The 21,230-nt window shown below is 47.2% G+C and overlaps 1 protein-coding gene across 5 annotated transcripts in view; it reads right to left on the bottom strand.

Moving 5' to 3' along the window:
- The window catches only part of Tiam1 (TIAM Rac1 associated GEF 1), a 351,773-nt gene that overhangs the window by 110,391 nt on the left and 220,152 nt on the right, over nt 1–21,230 (bottom strand). For 3 of the 5 annotated variants that reach the window (XM_041678508.1, XM_041678510.1, XM_041678509.1), the window contains 2 exons: nt 18,069–18,237; nt 7,694–8,667 (listed from right to left, as the gene is read on the bottom strand). In XM_041678508.1, the coding sequence (XP_041534442.1) occupies nt 7,694–8,656 (963 nt within the window). In that variant the 5' untranslated portion in view covers nt 8,657–8,667; nt 18,069–18,237. Of the gene's footprint in view, nt 1–7,693; nt 8,668–18,068; nt 18,238–21,230 lie in introns of those variants that run through there. The other 2 variants (XM_041678511.1, XM_041678512.1) reach the window with 2 other exon arrangements.

Below are 21,230 nucleotides of genomic sequence, written 5' to 3'. Positions count from 1 at the left end.
AATTCAGGCTTTCTGGAGCTCGCTCTGTAGACCCACCTGGCCTCAATTTTAGAGATCCTCCTGCCTCTCCCTTGTGAGTCCTGGGATTAAAGCTGTGCCCCACCAGCACCTGCCTGGAACTGAAATTCTTAGTCACTAAAAAGGGGAATCCAATACGTAGCAGCAAATGCTGGGAACATTTCTCCAGGTAATTCCTGAAGCTCTGGCCCTCTAGGTCCACGGCGTGAGTCATTTCCCAGTCCTTCCTCTGTTCTTCTATGGATGTGCTTCTGCCTTGGAGCCATCCTCCCTCTACTTCCTGTACCACCTACAGGGCATATCCTTCCCTCCCTCCCTTCGCATCTGTTAACATGGCGAGCCTCCTTCCACTAATCCAGGGCCACACACTATTGCCAGATAAGCTTCCCCAACAGAATCGGGTGGGTTCCAGAGCTTGCCACTCATGACCCTGAGCAAACAAACGTCCAGCAACAACTGAGGCACTCTGTCGAGGGCATGGTTCTAGCTCTTTCTTCCAGGAACATCCATGTTCCTTGTTTTCTACTACCACATACCTTCCTTTTCCCTCCTGTGGTTGCCATGGCAACCCCTCCGCACCATCTCTGCTTCCCATCACCAGCCCTACTGCAGCCACACTGGGTTCCTCAGATGTCTTAGGTAGCCTCCCACCTGACAACTCAACACCCAGCTCTTTCCCCTCCTTCCACCCCACGTCTGACCTCTCTCGGGGTCATGCCGTGAGCTCCCAGTCTGAAGTCGCCTGCTACACCTCCCCAGCACCTAGTCACCCAAGCCTTGCCTATCTAGTCTGTGCCACGTACACCCCCGTTTCACCACAACTCACTCTAAGAGCTCGGGAGTTTTCTCGTTGACACATCCCAGTGCCAAGAATAGCGCCTGGCACGGGGTAGGCACTTCAAAAATAATTACTGAATGAACTAACTGCTGCTCATTCCCCATCGCTATCTCAAGACAGGGAAAACAGTATCCTGTGGAAAAACATTTTCCTCTGATGTAAAGATGCAGTTACTGCCAAGCTCACTAAGGCTCTCCTAAAGTTGAGATGACAGATGAGTCTTTGCCGTAAAGCTTACGTTTGCAACTTCAGGCAGCTCTGTAATGTCTTCTGTGGATACAACCACAATTCATTTAAATTTTTTTATTTAATTTTTTTAAGTGTATACATAAACTCAGAGGGGAAATTGGGTTATCTCATGGATGCAGAGCTCCTGCCAGCGGGTGGTCCAGATTCAGCTGGGCCCCCTAGACAAATGAAACACGGGTGGGATGGTTCTGAAGACCCTGTGGGGCCTTCATAGCAGCCTGGCTTCACGGCCACATCCAGCAGGCCCTCCCATCCCTGTTCACGGGATGCTGAAGTCCTGATTCCAGTCCTTGCTCCCCAGTTAGGCTGTCCAACCATCACTTCCACATGACTGTCACACAGCTGGAACGGAGGGGCACAGCTTTTCTCTACTGGTGCACTACATTAAAAACCGTCATTTTTCCCCACAAGCTTGAACTTTCCCCAGCAGTCCAGGAATGGACCCGAGATCGCTAAGATACATGCAAAGGGTCCCTGCATGTCTTCCTTTCCCAGGTCCCCGGGCAGAGGTCAAACCCTACACAGGACAGCTGAGCAGCACCCTGTAAGTGGCTGAGGAACAGACTGGAGACCCATGCAGACACCAAACAAAACCTCTTACTTTAACTTATGTTTAACTTAAGATAAGAATTTAAATGGAAAGGTATTTACATAAATGTAAAACTGGAGTATTCCTAATTTAAAATGAACTAATGAGCATTTCCTACATTTCTATTTCAGTTACTAAAGCGGTGGCTATTTCAAGGCATACCCCACATAAACAGAAGTTCCTTGATGCCTAAAGCATTTCTGAAGCACACAGAGCGGTCTGAGAAGTGCGGCTGTTATGTCCGCCAGTCTTCCAACTGCCCACCCACCACCCATCGCCTCCAAAAAGATCTTGGCAAAGGAGTCAGAAGTCCTTGTAGGAAATGGATGGGCTTGTTTTCAAAACAAGTACCTCACTTCAGAATTTACATGCCAAAAAAGTGAGACAAAGATGGAAGTACCAAAAAAAACAAAAACAAACAGAAGGTAGAAGAAGGAAAGAAAAAGGAGAGCTTTAGAAAATTAGATTCTATATGAAAATATTTTGTTTCATGAAGCATTAGTGGAAAGAATCTCCTTTTAAAGCACTCCTCTAAAAGCTTGTTTTTTGTTTTTGTTTTTATTTTATGTGTGCACTCCTGTGTGTGTATATTACATGTATGCAGGAGCCCGCTGAGGCCAGAAGGGGGCTGAGAAAGTGGAGTTACAGCTGGTTGTGAGCTGCTGTGTGGGTGCTGGGAACTGAACTCAGGTCCTCTGCAAGAACAGCCAGTGCTCTAAACTGTGGAACCATCTCTCTGGCGCTTACAAAGTAACTCTTTACCAGACTTCTCTAAATAGACTTTAGAGGACCCACGAATCCTAAAGATGATATACAAAATGGTGTGGCCCATAGTTTATGTCAGGACAAAGCCCGAGGCTTTTAGCTGGGTCTCAAGTGTCTAGGGCAAAGGTAAAGGCTCATTTAGCTATGGGGCCAATTTCCAGCTCAGGCAATACACTCATTTCTGAGTCAAAATCATTTGTCTTAAGATATTCTTCTGATCTAATACTAGGCTCTTCAAGCCAATCATGGCGGTGTACGCCTTTAACCCCAGCACTCGGGAGGTAGAGACAATTGGATCTCTGTAAGATCAAGGCCAGCCTGGTCTACAAAGCAAGTTCCAGAACAAGGACAGTCAGAGTTGTTAAATAGAGAAACCCTGTTTCGGAAAAGCAAACAAAAAAGCCAAGGCTCCTCATCTTAGTAAAACCAGCCACTCTGTTATTTGTTGATCAAAGGAAACACCAGGACAGCTTCTCAAATTCTCCTAGTCATCTACTGAGAATGGGGGTAATAATTTCATTTTTAGCCAACAAGGCCCTTTTTCCTTGGAGGGAACTAAGGATTTTAACCTTACAGTCTAAGGCTGTGGAAGGTACCACCAGGGAGGAAGTGCAAAAACCATGGAGCCAGAAGAGCTGAGATCTTACACCTAAGTTCTTCAGTCCTCCCTTGGTGGTGGTTTGAATGAGAATGCCCCCCCCCAAAGGTCCATAGATTCGAGTGTTTGGTCACCAAGAAGTGGCACTATCTGAAAGGACTAAGAGGTGTGGCCTTGACAGAGGAGGTGTGTCACTAGGGATGGACTCTGAGATTCCAAAAGCCCAGGGTCACTCCCTCTTCCTGCTGCCTGTAAGAATGGATGTAGAATTTTCAACTACTATTCCAGCATGTAGTAGTTTGAATATAATTGGCCCCCATAATTCCATAATCGCATAGGGAGTGGCATTATTAGGAGCTGTGGCTTTGTTGGAGTGGGGGTGGCCTTGTTGGAGGAAGTGTGTCACTGTGGGGGCAGGCTTTGAGGTTTCATATATATTCAGTATACCGCCCAGTATGTAAATTGATTTCTTATTGCCTGCAATGTAGTCTAAGCTCAGGCGCCACCTCTGCCTACACGCTGACATGTTCCCTGCAATGACAATAAATGGCTGAACCTCTGAAACCGTAAGTGAGCCCCCTCAATTAAATGCTTTCTTTATAAGAGTTGCCGTGCTCATTGGTGTCTCTTCACAGCAGTAAAACCCAAACTAAAACACAGCACCGTAGCTAGCTGCGTTCTGTCATGTTCCCCACCACGATGAGAATGGATTAAACTTCTAAAGCTGTAAGCCAGCCCAATTAAAGGCCTTCTTGTAGGAGTTGCTGTGCCACGGTGTCTCTTCACAGCGACAGAACACTAAGACACCATTCTTCCCTGAAAAGCTATGGAGTCGGGTAGAGAGGGTACCCTCTATGAGGTTCTTCTGAGACGCTGGCATCTTGAAACTAGGCTGCAACGAATTCCCCAAGGTCTAACAGAGTTCTCTGCCTCTTCCTGTTCCCACTAGATTCAAGGTGCACAGTCCGCCTGGGAATGAGGAGCCACTGGCCACAGGGCACCACACTTCAGCCCGATCACCTTACAGCTCTCTGGATTCTGTGGCTCCTGGCAACAGGCTCAGTAGAGCCAAGTCACAGTCGTTCACTTCATTTGGGTGAATGAAGTTCTCCTCAAGTCTGCACAACGGCTCCACGCCAAAACGTCCCTCAGGCACTCCACAGACACTCTGACCCTGGCCATGGGACAGATCATTAATGACAGTGTCCCCTCTCTCCTACTCATCCATCAAAAGCTTCAGGGCTGCAGAAGATGGAACTGCAGGGCATGAAGCCACGCCCTGCCTTCCTAACCACCATTCAGTGGGCAGCGCGAACTCTGCAGAGCTGGGGTTCGTTGTTCATTCATTCCCTCCGAGAATACTGAGTCCTCCCAGGAGCTTCCTTTGAAAAGAACCCAGATTCACGGGGTTAAACAATCACAGGGCAGAAGGCAAAAACTCCCAGGCCAGAGTTGCTGACACCCTTGATTCTGCATGACCCCAGATTGCCCTCTCCTCCGTCTGTTAAAAGAAATGGAACCAAGGAGCCAGGTTCGACCTGAAATCCACCAAGCCATCAATTAAATCCAAGGAGCGACCTCCGCTGTCCTGTTACTGAAATCAATAACCAAACTCTTCTCCATTTGCTCAGTACAAACTACATACAGCATGTGGATAAGTACAAAGCACACATGCCTAGCTGTGTGAATTAAACCAACAACTGTGTGCGAGAAACTGTAGCTCATCATGTGTGATACTCTCAAAGTTTTCACGAGGACTCTATGGCTTGCCCCAGTTAGGAACAAATCCAACCGCTGAACACACAAAAACAGGAAAAATGGCCAAAACCTCTTTTTGTGATCATTTTCAAATCAAATTCAATTGTCCACATTACTTTGGATCCAGAGTATTTTCTCCGGGCTGAGAGGTCACGCTCTTGGACCAAATGCTTGCCAGGAACTTTTTCCAGTGGGAGTGAAATGGTTGACAGACCCACATCACCACCGCCAACAAGGAGACTGAGATCTGTGATTCAAGCTTCGACAGCGGTCCCTTGGGTCAAAAACTTTGAAAAGGAAAAGAAGAATTCTTTTCAAGGAAGCTTCCACACCCACTGCCTCTTAAAATACCCTGTTTGGAACACAGTGGGCTCAGACTTACACTAGGAAAATGTGGGCGGATGGCTAGTGTTGTGCATAATTCTGGGGTTTGTTTCAAGTCATTAAAGGTCCTTACTCAACATATAAAGACAATACCAAAATAATACTTCCGCTCATTTTCTAGGCTCCACAAAGGGCTTCCAAGCATGGCGTCCTGTTGGTTCACCTAATACAGCCCTGCTGGAGGATGGTATCATTCTCCCCGGACGGGGAAGGACCTATGAGAGGACTTACCCAAGGACATCCAGTGAGGAGCAGACAAGCCAGCATGCAAATGGCCTTCTTAGGATTCCTAGTCCACAGCGCTTTGCAGTACATTAAGCATTATGGCCTTATGAGACACCACATTTAGATGATCTCACTTCTGTATATTAACCTGGGAAGTCAGCATCCAAGGGACGGAGATTCCATATTGCAGTTTCCCAGGGGAGCTCTCGGTGGAGTCAGAGGGAGCACTGTCTCGCTTTGTCCCTGTTCCATGAGTGGTTGTAACTTCAAGGCCTACAGCATGTGGGGTGAAGTGGAGGCCCAGCTATCTCTGGTGTTAGAACCATGGAGACAGCAACCCAGAATACAGCTGGGTGGCCCCCTGCAACCTAACTCCGAATCATTCCGGGCAAAGGTGTTGTCTAGGTCAATACACCCTTTGCCAACTTCAAGGCAGGCAGAGCACCTCTTTGAATCAGTCCTGTGATGCCAATTTGATGGCAGACAATTTCAGGGCAGCCCTTCAGTGCTCTTCATGTGACCCTGGAACAGGCCACCAGTCTATGACCTGTCAGACTGACAGTACAGTAGTGAGCCTTGCAGGGTAGTTAGAGGGGCCACCAGGGAGCGTGCTTACCCATCGTGTCTGTCATAGTCTCACTTCTGTTATCATCTCAACTCAGAAAACAGGAGGTGAAAATTCAGGCAGTGCCTCTTAGACACACAATTCCTGCTCATCTTCTTAGATGACACCTTCGGATTTGTCATCAACTCAAGATCTGGGTGCAAACACCCAACTACCCCGACTCCTCAACACACACAGTACCACTAACAATGCCCAGGGCTACACCGGTGAACACATTTCCCCCACTGACTGCTTCCTAAGTACTGGGCTTCATGACTCATAGATGATTTCATTCCATTTTCTCAAATAGTCCTATTATTACCCCTACTCGGTGTGTGCATATCCACGGTGCCGAGGAGCTAACCCAGAGCCTCTTGCAAGCCCCACAGGTGCCGGCCACTGAGTTAGAGTCCCCAGTCCCACTACCCTCCCTTAGGTAGCTGACGAAATCAAGGATTTAAAACAACTACTCACTTGCCCAAAGTCAACCATGAAAGAAGAGATGAAGCCTCTACAAGAGTGACCTTGGTGGCATCAGCAAAACCCATCTTCAGGAAGAAACTCAGCCTCACACCGGGCCCTCCATCACCTGGCCATTTGACCCAAACGCGGACCAAACCAGAGAGTGCAGCACTGACCCCTACTGGGCAGGTCGGAGTACAGCAGCCTTTGCAGGTTACCATGGTACCCAACCGCTTTCAAAGTAACCGCTTTCAAAGTAAACGCTTTGAAAAGGATTTGAAAGCAGATCCACTTTTGAATCAGAAGCACAATCCACTAACTGCCTCTTAACCTGGTCAGAATCCTAAGCTCCCCAAAATCCACCACAAAAAAGAGTAGCCTCAAGAAACAATCAAAACATGCAGGGCTGTCTGACAGTCACGCAAGCCATCATTGCCAGCAAGTCAGTGGGGCCATCCTTCCACTGGTAACACACTTCTCAAGTCTTTTACGAATCTGCTCATACCCCACTCTCCCCTGCAATAGAGCAGCTAAGCAACTTTATGGCCACGTTTCAAGGGGACCTCTAAAAGTCAGGGTTTGCCCAAGGTCAAACAGACAATTTGGCTGCACACTAGAAACTGGGAACCCGCCCATGCTATTCCTTCTGCTAGACCTCCCTCCAGAGACAGGGCTGGCCGCATCGCAAGGAACAGGAAATTGAAATGGCTCCTGGTAAGGCAGCAAGCCTGCCAACACCAGAGACAAGCTGACAAGTGACCACAGCCCGCCCTGAATCAAAAACGTCCCTTCAAAGGAGCAGCCCCTTGCGACTTCCTCCCACCTGCTGCAGTGTGGCTTACGAGCTCCAAGCGCTGCAACCCACCATGCCTGCGCATCCACAGAGAGCATCAAGTGACAAAGTCCCATCAGGGAGGTGCTGGTGAGGGACCGAGGTGAGATGCAGTTTCCTGGTATGAACTTAATAGTGCTATTGCCATTCCTAGCACATCCTCCCACCCCACCACATGCACACACCCCCAATCCCCGCCTCTTACCCACAGAACTGGAAGAGGGGCACAGCACAAGCTATACCAGCTGCAGCAGCTGCCAGACAAACCGGGTGAAGCCGGGTTTTAAAGCGAGGAGCTGGTAACAGCAAAATCATGCACTGAGAGCCATGCACCACTTCTAAAACACTGCAACCGATCTCTAAGGCTTTACCTGGGTTGTTTTTGCTCTTCGGCCTTGCATGCTCTTGCTAAGGCTAATTTGTGGGTTGGTGTCACCTTCGGAGAGACAGTGCGATTTCCTACAGGGGAGTGTGTTATAATTACTGTATGGAGGAGTCTCTTCGGCAGCAGCTGGTGGCATCTTATGCTTTGTGAGATCGGGAATATCAGACACCAAATTCCGACAGTAGCCTGAAAATCTGTTCCTCGGTCCTCCGTTTGCCTTCACCCCAGAGTTTTTCTGAGCATACAAGTCACCCAGGGAGTTGGCTCGCTGACAGGTGCTGAGCTGCCTGGGACTCGCCTCTGTTTCCATCCCCCGAGCCTCCTCGCAATCCTTCTCTTCCGCGGAACCCAAGATTTCTTCGTTGCTTGTTAAATGTTCTTGGCTCAGATCTGAGAGTGAGAATTCCAGGCTGTCCTCCCGCCAGATGTCTGCGGATTTGGAGCGTTTCTTCTTAAAGCTCGCTGTCTCCATGAACGCGGGCCCATTGGATGTATAGGGACGCTGCCTCCTGCCTCCCTCAGCCAAGTATGTAGCGTCATCCCCGTAAAGCCGGCTCTCCTCAGAGTCTGGCATGCTCTGCACAGAGGCGGCCGTGAGGACCATGCTGCCGTCTACGCTGGGAGTGACAGAGGAATCAGTGTAAGATACAGGTCTCAAGCCCATATCTACTCGGTCCACCCAGATGGGGTCCCCGAAGTCATCTAGGGCTCCTTCTTGGGAGAAGGGCTCCAAGCCATTTTCGGCCAGGGACTGGGGGATGCTGGGGGTGCTGCTGGACCGGGTGCTCACTTCAGAGTTCCTGTGGATAGCCTTTCCAGAGGAAGCGTGTCGTGTCCTCCGTGTCTTGTGTGACAGTCGCAGGGAGCGCGATGTGTGTTTCCGCCCCAGGCTGGCATGCTTTTCTCCATAAAACTCGTGGTCTACATTTTGGCTTTCTGCGTTTCCCATGGTTTTATGGTCTGCACGGCAAAGTGGGGGAAGAGAAAAAAAAGGAGATAATTGAGTGTGTATTAAAATGGGTATAAATATCTTAAGAATAAGGGCTTCGGGTCAGGCCAAGCAGACACTTTGGCTGTGGGTTAGGTAAATAAACACACGGCTTTCTAGGGGATGTGGGCAGATACAGAGACTGATACCTGGCAACAGGTATCCCATCATCAAATACCGAGATGGTTCCCAGAGAGGTGGAACACTCGTGTGAGTTCACTAGCTGGAGAGAGCAGTCTGCTCAGGCGGCAGGTGCCTAAGGGACCCCCAGAGTGCTGCAACCATGCAGGTGGCCACTCTACTCACCCGGACTTTCTTCTGCAGCATCACAATGATAGATAGGCAGGAAGGTCTGCTCTTATCAGACACCAAAACCTAAAGTGCAAACCTGGGGATCCAGGAAAAGAGCTACTTTCTTTCTCCTTTTCTGCCAGGGGGTTCTGTTTGCTTTCTTGTTTTTGCTTATGCAGTTTTATCTATTCCACAATTTGGGGAGATTTAAATTTTTTTTTTTTTGCTTTACTTGGATTCTAGCCACACCTCAAAAATCAATCAAAAACTCACACGCCTCGAAATGCAAACCTAATCACTTTTTCCTAACAAATCAAAATCACGAGGAAAACAGACCGCTACCATTCATTTCACGGCCACTCCGCCAACTTTGATCTGTGGGAGGAGGGGCACAGGAGGGACAAAATGAAAACCTCTCTCGGCAGCTGACTAATGGGTTTATTTCTGGGAGCAAATCCAACCTGTGAACATGAGTCTGGTACAGAACACCCCGAAGACAGAAAACACAGCCTGTGAAACTAGCGAACTCAATCCAGCCCAGCGGAACCGACCAGGTTGACTCAGTCCTCCCTTGCACGCACGTTCCTAGCCTCCACCACTGACCTGGTGACGCTGCTGTTGCCCACAACAGCAAGGAAAAGTTTTCACAGCCTCATGCCTGCGATGCTGTTTGGCCTCTACCTGTGTTCCAGGAACCAAGCTCTCCATTCCTCTCTGAGCGCATACACCGACAATACCACACATGAAACAGGCGGAATGAAAGAAGAAACATAGGCCCTCCCAAGGCAGATCCCTGCCCTGGTTCTGTCAACTGCATGCAGAGACAGGCATTCGGGAAACACCTGCCAAGCACCTACTGTATTCTAGAAGCCAGGGTGACCAGCGAGGGACAGACACACCTTCCATGCTTCTGAAACTGGTCTAGCCATGGAAGGTGTGCAGCAACAAAGAAAATAAAGGTGCCAAAGGGTCCAGGAAATGAAGTTGATGGACACAGCAGAAAAAGGATGGAAACACACTAACAAAGGTACCTCTCTATTGGTCCAGAACCATTACAGTCCCACTGTTGACTGTAAGCCGTGGCTTCCGCTCTGACAAGCATATCTTATTGTTCCACAAAGTATAGGACACAGGAAAACCCTCTGGGTAACGTGCCAGTGAGTTCACAGGTAACCCATCCACACATGAGATGCTAAGCTTTTCCTGAGCTAGGAAGTCCCCCACTTGGCCACACACCATGATTCTCAAAGGGGATCTACGGAGAAAGATCTCCCTTTTCACCAGCAGTGAGCACATCTCAAGGCAGCACGTTCACACGTCTCTGACGGATGTCTTTAAGCAGCAAATGAAAATGAAAAGATTAATGATCCACGTAAGACCGTGATACATCTTAATCCCTAAGTCTAGCATCTGCTGCATGGTTTATGAGACACAAACACAGACTTCACTGACACTACAGGCCATGGCCAATTTCCGAGAATTCCTGTTTTATTAATTTTTATTGACATTTGAGGTGTTAGGAACCCAACAGAGACCCTTGTTCATGTAAAGCATGTGTTCTTCATTGAACTACATGCCAGCTCACCCAGCTACTGATCTGCAAGAAGAAAGAAGGGCTCTGGAGTTCAAGCCCAGGGCCTCACGCATGTTGAACAAGCTACACTGAACTAGACCCGCAACCACTACACCCCCCAGCCCCACCTCCTAATTTTCCAAAAGGCTAAATTAAGTATAAGTTAATATTCCTAGAGCTGGAGAGAGGGCTCAGCGGTTAAGAGTACTGGCTGCTCTTCCAGAGATCCTGAGTTCAATTCCCAGCATCCACATGGTGGCTCTCAACCATCTGTAATGAGATCTGATGCCCTCTTCTGGCCTGAAGGCACACATGCAGGCAGAACACTGTATACATAATAAATAAAACTTTTTTTTAAGCATTTGAACACTTGAAAATAAAAGATTCCTAGTAGGGCATAGGGACACAGGATTTTAATCCGAGCACTCAGGAGGCAGAGGCAGGCAGATCTCTAAGAGTTCAAGACCAGGCTGTTCCACAGAGCAAATTCTAGGACAACCCAGGCTACACAGAGAAACACTGTCACAAAAAAAAACAGCAAAAAAGACTCCTGTGTGCTTTGTCAATAAACAGAAGACTGGGAACAAATGTCAGCTGCAGCTCAGTTTAAGACTCACATGGGTTGAACCTCAAAGGAGGAAAGAATATTCATGAATGAGCAGAATGGAAGAAAAGGCGAACTGGTCACCTCGCCCTCCTGTGTTACATCTGTCAAAAGTCTGCACACATAACCGAGAGCTTTCTGGGCAGGCCGCCTTCAGCCAAGAGAAAACCAATCAACTTAAAAGCCCCAAGAGAGTGTTCCTTAAGGAAATGGTCCAACGTGCAAGAATTACAACAGCTCATGCATCAGGCTGACAGGTCTGCCGGGCTAATAGCACTTTTAGTAGTAAGATTCTTTCATGAGCCAAGGTAGGAAGGAAGCCATTTTTATCTTCGGTATAAGAACTTAGAGATGAATGCCAAGTCTCCTAAATTCTACCATGACAGATTCTCGGGGGATGACCTCGACAGAGTCAGCACAAAGCGTAAAGAAACAGAAGTTAGAAAAAATAAGTTTCTAGAGGCTGCAGAAGCAGGCCTTCATTTGAAAGCTTTTCTCTGAACGTCCCTGTAGGGCAGGCTGGGGAGTGGGGACGGGCTCTGTAACTAACAGAAGGGTAAAATATTTAAAAGCCCTACCTCAGGTGGGGACCCCCAGAGAGCTGGTGATCTGCGGCCCTTCTCACTCCCAGGTACAATGGCAATTGCTCCAATAAGCTTCCTATTCCACCCCTTTTGCAACATGAGATTAATTTTTATTTCAAACATACAAAATCTGATTTCCATTCTCTATCTCTCTCTCTCTCTCTGTGTGTGTGTGTGTGTGTGTGTGTGTGTGTGTGTGTGTGTGTGGTGGGGGGGAGAACAGACTTGTTAATTCAGGGCAGAAAGTAACTTTAAAAAACTTCTCTACAAAAGACCACAACCTCTGCACTCAGGCCGAAGAGTTAATAAATACATATGAAGTTCAATAAAAGCCAGAGATGAACAACACCTCATCCACATGGCCACCTCACAATCCCAAGTAAGGGGGAGAGTCTTCAGCCAAGGAGGATAGGCATAAATGCATGGAAAGATGGATAAAAATGCAGAAATCTAGATAGAAATCGGCATGGATACCACCATGGTCCAGGTTCGGGATCCCTGCACATGCCAACATGATGCCCCAAGCAGGAAACTCCACACCTTTCCTCACACAACAGGTAACAGTCAAAACACAGATGCCTTAAAAATAGTGCATAAAAGTAGCTTCAGACTGTCAGAGATGTATATGAAATATAAAAGAATTATGCATTTACACTTGGGTCCCACCCCAAAAGATCTCAAATATCCTAAAATCTGAAACACTTCTAGCCCCGGGCATTTTGGCTAAGAGATACTGAGACCTGTAGCAGATCTCAAGGTGGGAAATCTTGCCAGCATTGGGTTCAGCCATCTTTCATTTTCAGGGGAACACTTATTGGGATTGCCGGTGGTCCAGACAGCTCTTACATTCAGGATGTATTGGAGGTGGTAGCTTTTAATATTTAAATCGCAGTGGTATTCAGCCTTCCTTGGCCTGGGTCTTGAGGACCCTCTTCACGCACTTCCTTCCGCCTAGAACCCTCTTACAGGCGTCTGTCTCCCTAATTCACTCCGTTCACTGATGCCTGAGGCCACCATGGTGCTGAGAGTGAAGCCTTCCCTGGCTTCCAAGGTGAATTACCAAGTTTTCCTGCAGAACTCAACTCCTCCCCGCTTACCTTCCCCTAATGTGTATCATAAGATGGTTCCCACGACATGGCACACAATGTAGCTCATTCGCTTAGTTTCTTAATTCTGTCCTTCCCACAAAAACCGAGCGTCAGGAAAGCCGAACATTTTACTTATTTTGTTTCCTCTTATGCTGTCAGAACCAGGGAGCCCGACAAAGAGTGGGTGCTCAATGAAAAGAAAGCAAACAAAGAAATAAGTCCTGAATAAAAAGATACCCTTGATCTAGAAGGCGACAGTTCATACAATAAAAGACATGGAGGTTGGGGAGATGGCTCAGTGTTTAACAGCATTTGCTGTTTGTACAGAGGACCTGGGTTCAATTCCAAGAACCCACACATGCCATCACCACTCCAGACGATGGTGCTGCCCTCTTCTGGCCTCCTCGGGCACTGCATGCACTTGGTACACAGACACACATGCAAGCAAAACACCCATACAGACAACGGGAACTACCAGGTTCCACACTGCCCTCATGTGTGAGCTGTAATTCTCTACCATGCTCCCCACTCCTGCCTCATTCCAACAAATCCTGCCTACACTTCCTATCTTCCTCCGCGGTTTGAAGCCACCTGACATAAGAGTAGCCCTGCCTGCCTGTATTCACGGTCACAGGGCAGAACTGCTCAGGTCCCAGATGACTCAGGAAAGTGAGGGAAGGACAGAGCAGCATGAAGGACTGGGGTAGCATTTCAAAGTCATAAGTGTGGGCTCAGACTGCTCGGAGACCTTGGGGGTGCTCTGGGGGCTGAGGGTCAAGGGTAGGGCTCCTCCATTCTCATGAACGCCATGATCTCTTAGCTAAACTGAGGACACGGGCTTTCCAATGAGTAATTATACTAAATGAGCCTCTAAGTTCCATCAAATTAAACACCCAAGAAAGGAGTTAGGAGTTATCTTTAGGAAGGTTACCCAAATGCACAAACCTTTATTGGGGTGTTTCACATGTACACCTAGAAGGAAGGATTGCTTCTATAGGATTCCTTCGCTTACTAAACCCATTTGGCAAAATGAATGATACAGATACTGTACGCCATATTATCACTGGGACATTTAGTGAGATGGGTATGCCAAAGGGCACACACACACACACACACACACACACACACACACTTACTTAAACAGTGGCAAATCCCTAGTGTCTGCCCATGCTTGTGAGCCATGCAGCCGAGAGAGAAACAGGGAACAGACATAACCCTTTAGTAAAATTTCCCATGACTCTGTGATTATTTTGAAATAAAAACTTTGAATCAAATAAGTTAAGCTTTAACTGAATGGAACAGTCTGGTTTAAAAAAAAAATCTAATAGAGAATTTTTCTGAAGAAATACATACAGAATATTCCCAACCCTTTCTTTTTTACCTGAAACATTCTGCTACATCTCCAATAAATTAAGCAATTAAAAAAGCAAACACTTAGGAAGCATCAGATAGGAAAATGTAGCGAGTAAATGCAGAGGCAAGCGTTCCAAAGTAAGGTTAGTAAGGAGGGAGGGGTGAGGATCTGGGGGCGGAGCTTTTGACTCACTGAAGTAGTGGGCAAAAATGAATTGTTAATATCTGGCATCCCCAAGAAGCAAACACTACCTCACTCCACCAATCACCACTGAAACACCTAAACCAAAATTAACAAAAGCAGACAGGCTGAGGAGGAGCCCAGACTCGAAGAAGCCATTCCACGGAGCAGCGAGTTTCTTCTTTGTTTTTATTGATCCAACTCCTCTCCCAGGCTGGCACCAAGGCTGAGCATCAAACACAGCTGTGAAGAGGCAGCAGAAATGGTGGACTCGTGAGCAGAAGCAAGAATGGTCCCTGGAAGCCAGAGAGTGAGCTTAGAAAGTGACCTTAGAAAGCAAAGGACTGGAGACAAGCTCGCCTAAGATGTGTAAGCCCATATGATATGTATCTTGGATGTGCATGCCTGCCTGGGACATATCCGAAACAAGTCAACAAGGACTTCCGGCTGAGCAGCCCACGTCTCCGGCTGACCCTTGTGGTCACAATAGTAGCACAAGCGAAGACTGAAGTAAAGGCATTGGATACTACGCTGACAGGGAAGCCCGCAACAGCAACTAAGAACCAGCAGCCTAAACCCCAAATTCAATCAGCAGCTTTTCAGATTCCCTGCTAGAGTAACAGCCCCCACAAGATCCATGCCCATCAGATGTTCAGCAAGACCCGGAACCTCACAACATGGTATTCAAAATCCCTTGTAGCCTTCCAAAGGGCTAGGGAAATGGAACCAGTTTCCAAGGGCAAAAGCCACCAACAAATGCCAAACATCCAGTGGCCCAGAGCCAGCTGTTATAACTATCTCCTCAAGTAAAGGTAAACATGCTTGGAACCACATAACTGCTAGGTCAGGTGTGATGGTGCACTTGGTGGGTAGAGGCAGGAGATTGAGGCCAGCCTGGTCTACAGAGCAAGTTCCAGGACAGCCAGGACCCACATAGAGAAGCCCTGTCTCAAGAAAGAATGAGGAAGGAAGGAAGGGAGAGAGGGAGGGAGGGAGGGAGGGAGGGAGGGAGGGAGGGAGGGAAGGAAGGGTAACTGCTTATTGTATGGGATCATCACAAACAACGACATGCTCAGAAAAATAGAACACATGTTAAATTTATTTCCTCTTAATTTATTTTATGTTTATGAGTGTTTTGGCTGCAGAGGTCAGAAGAGGGCATCTGATCCAATGCAGTTGGAGTCACAGGCTCACACACAGTTGTCAGGCACCGTGTGGGTACTAGGAATGAACCCAGGTCCTCTGGAAGAGTGATATGTGCTCTTGCCAGTCCCCAGAACACAATTTTTAAAATAGTATTATATAAAAGTTTGGTTCACACACACACACAAAGCCCGATCCTTTTTTCTTCAAGTCACTTGGGAACACATTAGCCCTCTGAAAACATAACCTCCTACAGAGAGCGTAAGCTTGGAAAAATCTGAGCTATCATTAATATTGGAGGGGGTGGTGAACCTTGTCTGACCTAAAATTTATTGGGTATATTACATTTTTAAATCACCATTTCTTCTCAGTACCATAAGAAACAACATTCTATTTCAGTCAAAGTCCTGGGCAGAGAGAGCAAAGAAAAACAGTCCAGGAAATGCTGGTGATTGAGGGAGAAACAGGTAAAGGAACAAAAAGGATACAGGAGAGTGTGCAAAAAGCCATATCCCTTGAGCACAAAGGAGATTATAATAACATTTTTATGATTTATGATGTCTCGTTCCCTAATGACACCAGGGCTTTCTGTGGCAGACAGTAGGATGTTCCTTCCCACTGAACAAAACCGAGACAGTAGATTGGCAGGCCCTAGCTTGCCCTAGCTAGGAGTCAACAGCCAAAACCACGATCCCAACATTAATACTAAATGTCTCTCAAACAAGACGTCTCTTACCCACAAGTGAAAACTTCTATTCTCTACTCTCGAGAAAGGGAACTTTCCTCATGAATACAAATATTTCCCTCTCATCCACGGGGAAATGTGTGAAGGGGTTACTGGATAGGGCTTACAGGTTTCTTCAATTTCCACCACAGTTGCTGGATTTCCTGCAGAGGGCGGGGGGGACTGAATCCAAGGGCTTGCACGTGGCTAAGCAAGCTCTACCACTGAGCTACACACATCCCTAAAGGCAAAATTCATTTTGTTAAAAGATTTATTCTATTTGTGTACGTGTGCAGGAAGGTGCCAGGAGAGACCGAAGGAGGTCCCTGGATGCCCCAGACCTGGACGCACAGGTTGTTCTGAGTCACCTAGCATGTGCACCAGCAACCAGAACTCTGGAACTCTCAGAGCAGCAAGAGCTCCTAAGCGCTGAGTCATTTCTCCAGCCACTACATCTCACTTTTCTATTTTAAGGAAAGACAAATAAATGAAACATTAACAAGTCAATGATTTTTTTTTCCCAATTTAAAAGAGTGAAGATGTCACACTACACAGACAGCTACAACAAAAACGTAAACTCAGAACAGATGGCCCGGGAAAAGATCTAAGATAAGAAAGCTCTACCCAGCTTGGATCTCTGTATCCCTCTCTATTTCTGATTCAGGGCACTTGACCTCACCAAGCTGTATCTGTGGCTGGGTTAAACATCATCCTTCCCAGTTAGTGTATCTTCCTATGGCGGTGGCCATCATCCACTTCTCCTGGCATATACACCTTCTCCTTACAGAACGTTCAGTCCTGTTCATCACTAAGACATTCTTAAGGCAAGAGCGCTTCAAAAATTTATGCAGCAGTAGATCGCAAGGTCTCTAATACACATGAGACGAATCCCACTCATACCGTAAGCTAACTGCACAAGCCAGGCTTCACTTCTCTGGGTAAAGGCCGTGCGAACCCCAACCATAAGCGAACTAACGATGGATGTGTGCTATAACTATTAGCATCGCTTTGCACTCCCCCGAGGTATCTAAAATTTTATTAAAATAAATGCAGCCTTTCCCCTTCCATGACTGGAAAACAGACCTCTGAGGCCCGAGTGGAAAGGATGACAAGTCTTTATTTCAAAGTTAAATCAGAAGTGAAAAATCACAAGACAACAGATTGCAAATTTAAAATTAGGTTCTGGTGGGAGGTCTTGGTTTCGAGCCTGCTTTCCCCTACTGGATGCTGTGCCGAAGACGGAGGGGAAACAGCTAAGATTAAACTGAGACGAAGCTCTCAAAGTTTCTGCTAATTCGTTACAATGCACGAACAGTTTTTGCCAAGTCACACACAAATACCCCTACCCCAAGAGACTAAGTGCGCTTTACAGCAAATAAGCAACGATCTTTGATTTAGAAGGTTATTATTGAATGTACTTATCTTGGGTCTTTAAAGACACCCCAGAGCAGAAATACATCATTGTTTTGAGGCTGGGTTTGGGAACCAGCTTTGCTGCCCTTTTTTTTTTTTTTTTTTTTTTTTTTTTACAAACATAATCCAACAAAAAGCTGGTGAAACTCAGAGATAAAAGACCCTGAGGGCAATTCACAAGAAAATAAAAGACTTCAGAGGTACCTACTCGATGTTTCCATTTCATTTTGGGCTAACGCTAATGCCTTTCAATTGGTAGATGGGTGCAGCCCTGATCCAGAGAACTGCATCCGAATTCCTTTCCCACCACACATATACAGCACAGTAATTTCAACTCCTGTCATCCAACTGTATCTGTCCCACCCCCTACAAAGTACTTCTCAGTCACACAGAGGCTCGGCTAACATGCACAAACCTACCTTTAAAGGCAACAGTGGTGCCCAGCCCAACTGGCCCCAAGAGCACTGTGGCATTTAGAAACTGAGGCTGGTAATGATGTTAGTGGCTGGAGTTGGGGCACGTGTCAGCACCTGCCGCACAGGGTGCCCATCAGGGTCTCACCTGAGTCTGGGAGAATAAGCCCAAAACCTGGAGGAGACAGAAAAACAGAAAGGCGGTGGTCAGGCAGAAGAAAGGAAACAGAATGTTCATCGATTCCCTGGTACCAATTTGATGTGAAAGATGGTGTCCTTGCATAAAGAGACGCGACATTTAGCTAGAGGTGCGCATCGGCAGGCTCCGTCAGATACACATAAATGCCAGCGCATTTGTATGATGGCCACAGAGGCCTGCAAACTCTCATTTTAACCTGTGTGTGGAGCCAGGCATTCGCCAACAGCAGCAGGTGACTGCAGAAGACTGTGCACTTCTCTTAATTCTCAAAGGGCCTTAATAGGAAGGCGAGGGAGCAAGGGAGCATCAATATTCTCCCACAGGCACTGTGCTGCTAAACAGAAGAAATTGAAGGAACAACATAGAAGAAAATGATGGGGCAGGAAGGGGGGACCCACAACTTAATCCCACAAACTTTCTTGCTCTATATGTTTCCTTCAGGTGGCAAACATCACACTCTGAGAAGGCTCATGAGTAAAATACAGAGAAAAGAATTGAGGTAAAAATATATGAAGTTATTTAGCAAAATAATTAATAATAATAATAATAATACACATCAAGAAGAACAGCTCCAAGAAAGACAGTACTAATGGGTTCCTCCTTCTTTATACTTGAAGCTGGATTTCCTGAGTGAAACTGTGAATACTAAGTCTAGCGAAGAGGCCTGAAGGGTATGCTGGAGAGACTTCACTCTGCCCCTCTCCAACCAGACGTTTCTCTGGGGGCTGCTGGCCGCCGCCACCCACGGCTGGTGGCAGTACAAAGCGGGAACCTGAGATGGCAAACACTTGGAGTGGGAACACCGAGAGAATTGCCTGGTGTGTGGCGAGGAACCACACAAAGGCAGTAAGTAAATAAATATATACGTCCCCATGGAACAGAACAGTGAGTTTTGTTTCTCCTTTATCTTGGAAAACGTGCTGTTTAGCCATGAAGCCCCGTGACTCATGCTGGCAGGGGGAGGAACAGAAGTTCCAGCCTTACCCCGTTATTAACCCACAATGTGTGCCCTTTCCACGGCTGCCCCCACTGCCATCCTGTCCGTCCCCTTTCCCTAGGCACCCCCCTTCAAGCTCTCTGCAAATTTCCCAAATTTCAAAGCGGTTCCTGAATTGCTTAGGAACTGGCAGATATTAATAAGCAACAACCCATTTAAATTGAAATGGACTCATTACCGTGCCAGCTGCCAATAATTTGCAAGGCTGGATCCTCGCTGGCAAAGCGGCCTGCAGGCGGCTGGCCCTCCACCTGCACCGCGGAGGCTGATAGTGCAGTTTTTATACTTAAAAACAAATTATCCTATCTACCAGCATTACAATGTTTTCTATCTATATTTTTCTAGAACCGAACAAAGGGACTAGCAGAAAGGACAAAAGTATACGACATTATTCAAATGGGAACAATGCCGAGTCTTTTGGGTATGCATTTTTTTTCCCTCCTGATTTTGGGGAAAAAAATTTACCCATAACCTTGTCTATGGGATTGAAACATGGGGTAGAGCCTAAAAGGGAGCCCACATTTTTTCTTTTGTAGTTAGCAGATATGCTAAGTGCACAGTGTGCCAACAAGCACTTCACTGTGACCGTGAGTGCCTGGATGCCACGGTGACCTTGTGAACGCATGCCAGGGTGCCTTGAGAAACATCGGTGCCCAGGGTTTTCCTCAAGACTCACAGAGAGTTCCAGACGATCAGAAGGCAACTATGCACCAAGCTCAGCAACGGGAGTTTAAGCCTGGGGACCGCTGCGTGCACTTGTCACACACCTGGCTTTGCGAGCTGAAAATTCACTTGCAGAATGATTAGGGATGGACTATTAATCCACCCTCTAAAACTGGGGATAACAAGAGCTCCGGACTATTGGTTGTTATGAGCATTAAATGAGACCGTCTATGTTACATAACCCACTGCCTGCCTAGCCGGTGATCAGCTAGCCTGCCACACTACTGTTTAATGTCCATAGACCATAAGGAGCACACTGCGGGATGGGCTGCTGTGAAGGGGGCTAGCACGCCACCAGGTTCGCTGAAACTGAATCTCATAAGTAGAACGGAGTCCATCCCTTAACGTTTGTTACGGAACAATCTGGGGACCAAATTAACCCGGCTGGCAACGGGGCACACTTAGCTTGCCAGGGCTCCTGTGTACACACAAGGCAAGCTGGCAAAGCTCGGCAGAACCAGCCAGCTTACTTCTTCTACACAGGGAGGCGGCCACTCTGAAGCACTGAGGTTTTCAAACTCACTGCAACTGGCCTTCCTCACAAACAGTTTTCCTGCCAGGTATCAAATGACCAGTCTGCTGAGGGGAGTGCATACTGGGTGAGGATAGGTACACAGGGCTGAAAAGTCCCACTGCCCCAGTCATGTGGGATAATGAAGATAAAGCTGATATCTCAAAAGTTCAGTGATGCTCTCCAGCAGGACGCTGTGCTGTTCTGAGCTGGAGCTGGGGTAGACTGTTTTGTTTTGTGTTGCTTTACAAGAACCAATGGGTGAACAGAGTAAAGAGTGTTATACTTGTCTTCAATGGCCAGGTTCCATCACTAAATTCCACATAAGTGTACTTGGCCCTTTTTTCATGCCCCAAAACATCTGTGACTAGTCAATTATTAAGAACCAGAAAGTTTTCTTTCGCTCAAACAAAACCTATACCTGGGATAGGACTACGGCAGGGTTAAAGTTCTGAACATTTTTCACTCACATGCAATAAATGCTAAAAAAGATTTAGGTTTTGGTGTTCATATTAGCTCCCAAATCAGAAGGCACTGGTAGATGGGTGGGTGGATGGATTGGGTGGGTGGGTGGGTGGGTGGGTAGATTGGGGGGGCGAATGGATGAGCGAGTGGATGGATAGATAGGTGGATGGGTGGATGAGTGGGTGGAGGGATGGGTAGATGGGTGGATGGGTGGGTGGGTGGAACATACAGGACGGATAGATCAATCAATTGATCTAGGGTACGAGAACTTGT

The sequence above is a fragment of the Microtus oregoni genome, unplaced genomic scaffold, assembly GCF_018167655.1.
Source record: "Microtus oregoni isolate MIOR12 unplaced genomic scaffold, Mior012 000030F_ref0000283, whole genome shotgun sequence".
Lineage (NCBI taxonomy): Eukaryota > Metazoa > Chordata > Mammalia > Rodentia > Cricetidae > Microtus > Microtus oregoni.
This window is presented reverse-complemented; position numbering and strand designations above follow the sequence as displayed.